Raw genomic sequence first — 3554 nt, 5'->3', positions numbered from 1 at the left:
TGCTTACCCTGGCGAGCCGCGTGCCAAACGTTGCCGACCCCTGGTGTATATACATGAGAACTGAGATTGTAAACCTACAGGGTCCTGTCATAAAACATTCAGTAATGGAAAGAAATGGATTTAATGTTACAGTTTTGTCTGAATTTCCCAACTTGTGTTTGATTAAAATTTTCACCTCAACATTGGTTTTCTCTGTTCCTGCTTCTATGGATACATTTTTTCTGTTTCATGTATATAGCTGAAGCAATTATATGCATCCTTTTGTCAATTTTTAGCAAAAATGGCTGTATGTAGGCACAATGGACAATTATATGACCATGTTACACATAATTTACCACAATTCAGAACAATTGGTAATCTTTGCAAGAGAGTCACAGGACTAGACTGGCAGGGCTGTCACAGCTTCAGTAGAAGGATGGTGGGGAAGTTCATAGCTACTGGGCAGGCTGCACCAGACTAATCTGCTATACATGGGGCAAATATCCAAGGGCAAAATTTTCCAAAAAAGCTCTGTTACCAGCAGTCCCCATTCAAGCACTTATTCAGATTTTCAAAAGTATTCAGTACCTCTTGTTCTCAGTGGGTTCTACGTATTTTTGAAAATCTGGCCACTTCCTTCAGATGCCTAAACTGGAGTCTTAACTTTTTGAAATTCTGTCCCCAGTTGTGGGTGTAGTGAGCTTAAAATTTGGCCCCATTTTCGTACAAACAAAAATTTAAGCACTAATGTTATGCTTCTCTATTTTTATTTATTTTGCTGCAGAATCCTCTATCGTTACTTTTATCACCTACCCCATTAATGCTTCAGGCAAGATTTTCTTAACGTTTCTCATATTTTGATGTATTTAGCTTATGTCTTACCTTTTTATTGTGTACATTTTTACTTTTTTCTATTTTGGTTCTATTACTCAGATACAACTTCACTAGAAAGAACGAGTGCTGAAGGTGAGAATTATTTTACACAAGTACGAAGTTTAGAATGAGAGCCAAATTCAGATCTGGTGTAAGAGACAAAACTCTCTTATATTCAGTAGGTTTGTACTTGTTTAAACTAGTATTAAATTTGGCCCATGATCATTATTTTCACAACCTTAAAAATGTTTATCATATTGGCTGGTTAGCCACCCCCTTTCATTAAGTTTGCATTGATAGAGTTTTAAAAATATGAAATTCATATGATACTGTTAATCAAAATAAACTCCTTTCCTTTTTAGATAGAACTTTAAGTGTATGGCCGGAGCCAAACCAGACACGTAATGCTTATCTTTACATACTATTTTTCTCCATTTTTTGTATTTTAGAAAATATGTAGGAATGCTGGTTCTGTATTGAACAGTGAATTCAGTAAGATTGTTGTGACCAGGGTCACAGGGGGGCCATGGTGAGATTGCTCAATTAGGGCAAACTGCAAAGAATGGGGCAGACAATCCCCAAAACTGGTGGTTATTCTGATACTTAGATTTACCAAGCGAGCAACAAAACAGCTTCTACAGTATCTTACTGGTTACCCAGAAGCCAAAATCACAGTTCCCTTAAAGTAAACCAGCCTTGGGTTTCCACCCAGACCGCCAAGTCACATATGATGAGGATTACTGAAAATCTTGTTCATCATATGAAAAAGTTCTACCAATCCCAAAGGATCAGACACATTACCCATCAAGTTAATGAATATCTCAGATTTTACCCAAATACATTCTTACAGCCAATTCTTATGAACTAAACTAAGATTTATTCAAAGAAAAGAGAGAGAGAGTATTGGTTAAAAGATCATTATACATACAGAAATGCATAGAGTCCTTAGGTCAGTTTCAGAGTAGAGATGGTGCGCTTCAGAGTTACAAAGATTCCTTTCCAGAATCAGTTTATAAGGTTATAGTCCAATGTCCATTTCCAATATCAGGGTGATCCAGAATGCACTGGAGACCACAGTCTTGCGACTCAAACTTCCCCTGACGAAGCTTAAGCAAATCTGAAGTGAAGGGATCAGGTCCCAAAAGCCCTTTATATATTTTCCGGACAGCATGCATTCCTTGGGTAAAGAATATTTGCTTTGAAGTAGAATTACCTATTTCCTATGTATACACAGGTAACTAGTCGCATTCATCAGCATAAGGTAATTATCCATTAAGCAGTTCATAGACAGTTTACTACAAGCTTCAAAGAGAAGTATAGACAATGAAATTATTACACCCAGGTTCCATCTAAATGTTAATATTCCCTTTTTATCTGTGCATCAATAGATATAGAAACAGACAGGAACCATCTGTTTACATGGTTAACATCTAACAAGATATAAGTAAACACATACAATTAGTACAACCTCTAATTCTCTAACAATACAGGTTTGCGTTTCAAAGCTCTAGTCTATTTAACATAGCTATGTTAGTTATTTATAAGGAATAGCCCTAATTACCATTTATATACTTCTCTAATATGTCTTTAAAGATTGAATTTGGGCCATTTAGCCTGCAAGTTACTTAACCCTTTCTGGCCCTGTGTCATAATTGCTAAAACTACTCAAAATATTTTTGAAACAATTTTAAATATCCACTTCCTTCATTGCACACATTTATATGGTGTCCATCATGGTGGAATATGGGAATATGTTTCATGGTTTAAATTGGGTCAATTGTATGCTAAACAGGAGGGACATAATTAACTCACTCTCCTGATCTCTGAATTTAGAGACAGAGGCCTAATTCTCCTTTCACTTGCAAAAGTTTTATTCTGAAGCAACTCACTCATCTTTTAAAATAAATTATTACTGATTCATGCAAGTGCAAACAAGAGGAGAGTCTGAACTAGAAATCAGAAAGTGACTTGGCAGCTCAATTATATAACCAGTATTTCATGGGCTTTTTATTAGAAATTCTTGTATTTATTTATTTTTTCTGCAGAAACTTCTAATATCCCTGAATTTAGCTTTTCCACAACAGCAGGTAAGGCTTTTTATCCTTGTTAAACTCTATTTTGAGTGGCAGAAAAGGCTGATTTATGAGCTTTGGGAGTCTATGATCAAGTATTTTGAATATGACTTTTTTATTATGGTATTTCATATGAGCAATCAGTCTTGTTTTGTGTTCATATGATTTCATTGTATATACATTAAAGTTAAGATTTTAATCCTACAGGACCCATCACAAAGCATGCAGTAAATGAAAGGGATAAATTTAACATTGCTATGTGAACCCTATCTTTGAATTTCCTAACTTCTGTTTGATTAAAATGTTCCCATTAATGTACTATAGTTTTAGCAGCTACTATCTGCTGCACAGATAATCCACAGGCTCCTAAATACCCGAAAGCCTCCAATCCAGCTGTTGACAAGGCCCAGCTTGACTCAGTTTATGATATCTGTCAAGATCACACAGTTTGTTTTGATTGGCTGCTGTTATCCAGTGAAGCCTTTAGGACAGGGATCGGCAATGTTTGACACGTGGCCCACCAGGGTAAGCTCCCTGGTGGGCAGGGCTGGTTTGTTTACCTGCCGAGTCCGCAGGTTCGGCTGATTGCGGCTCCCACTGGCCTAGGTTCGCCGCTCCAGGCCAATGGGG

At 36.8% G+C, this 3554-nt stretch overlaps 1 protein-coding gene across 1 annotated transcript in view; it reads left to right on the top strand.

Annotated features, from left to right (window-relative positions):
• Positions 1-3554, top strand: part of LOC112108245 (adhesion G-protein coupled receptor G2) — a 92846-nt gene that overhangs the window by 45564 nt on the left and 43728 nt on the right. The window contains exons 10-13 of the mRNA XM_029911113.1: positions 764-808; positions 913-945; positions 1215-1253; positions 2898-2939. Coding sequence (XP_029766973.1) covers positions 764-808; positions 913-945; positions 1215-1253; positions 2898-2939 — 159 coding nt within the window. The remainder of the gene's footprint in view (positions 1-763; positions 809-912; positions 946-1214; positions 1254-2897; positions 2940-3554) is intronic.

This window comes from Terrapene carolina, unplaced genomic scaffold (genome assembly GCF_002925995.2).
Source record: "Terrapene carolina triunguis isolate 2854851 unplaced genomic scaffold, T_m_triunguis-2.0 Scaffold23, whole genome shotgun sequence".
Lineage (NCBI taxonomy): Eukaryota > Metazoa > Chordata > Testudines > Emydidae > Terrapene > Terrapene triunguis.
This window is presented reverse-complemented; position numbering and strand designations above follow the sequence as displayed.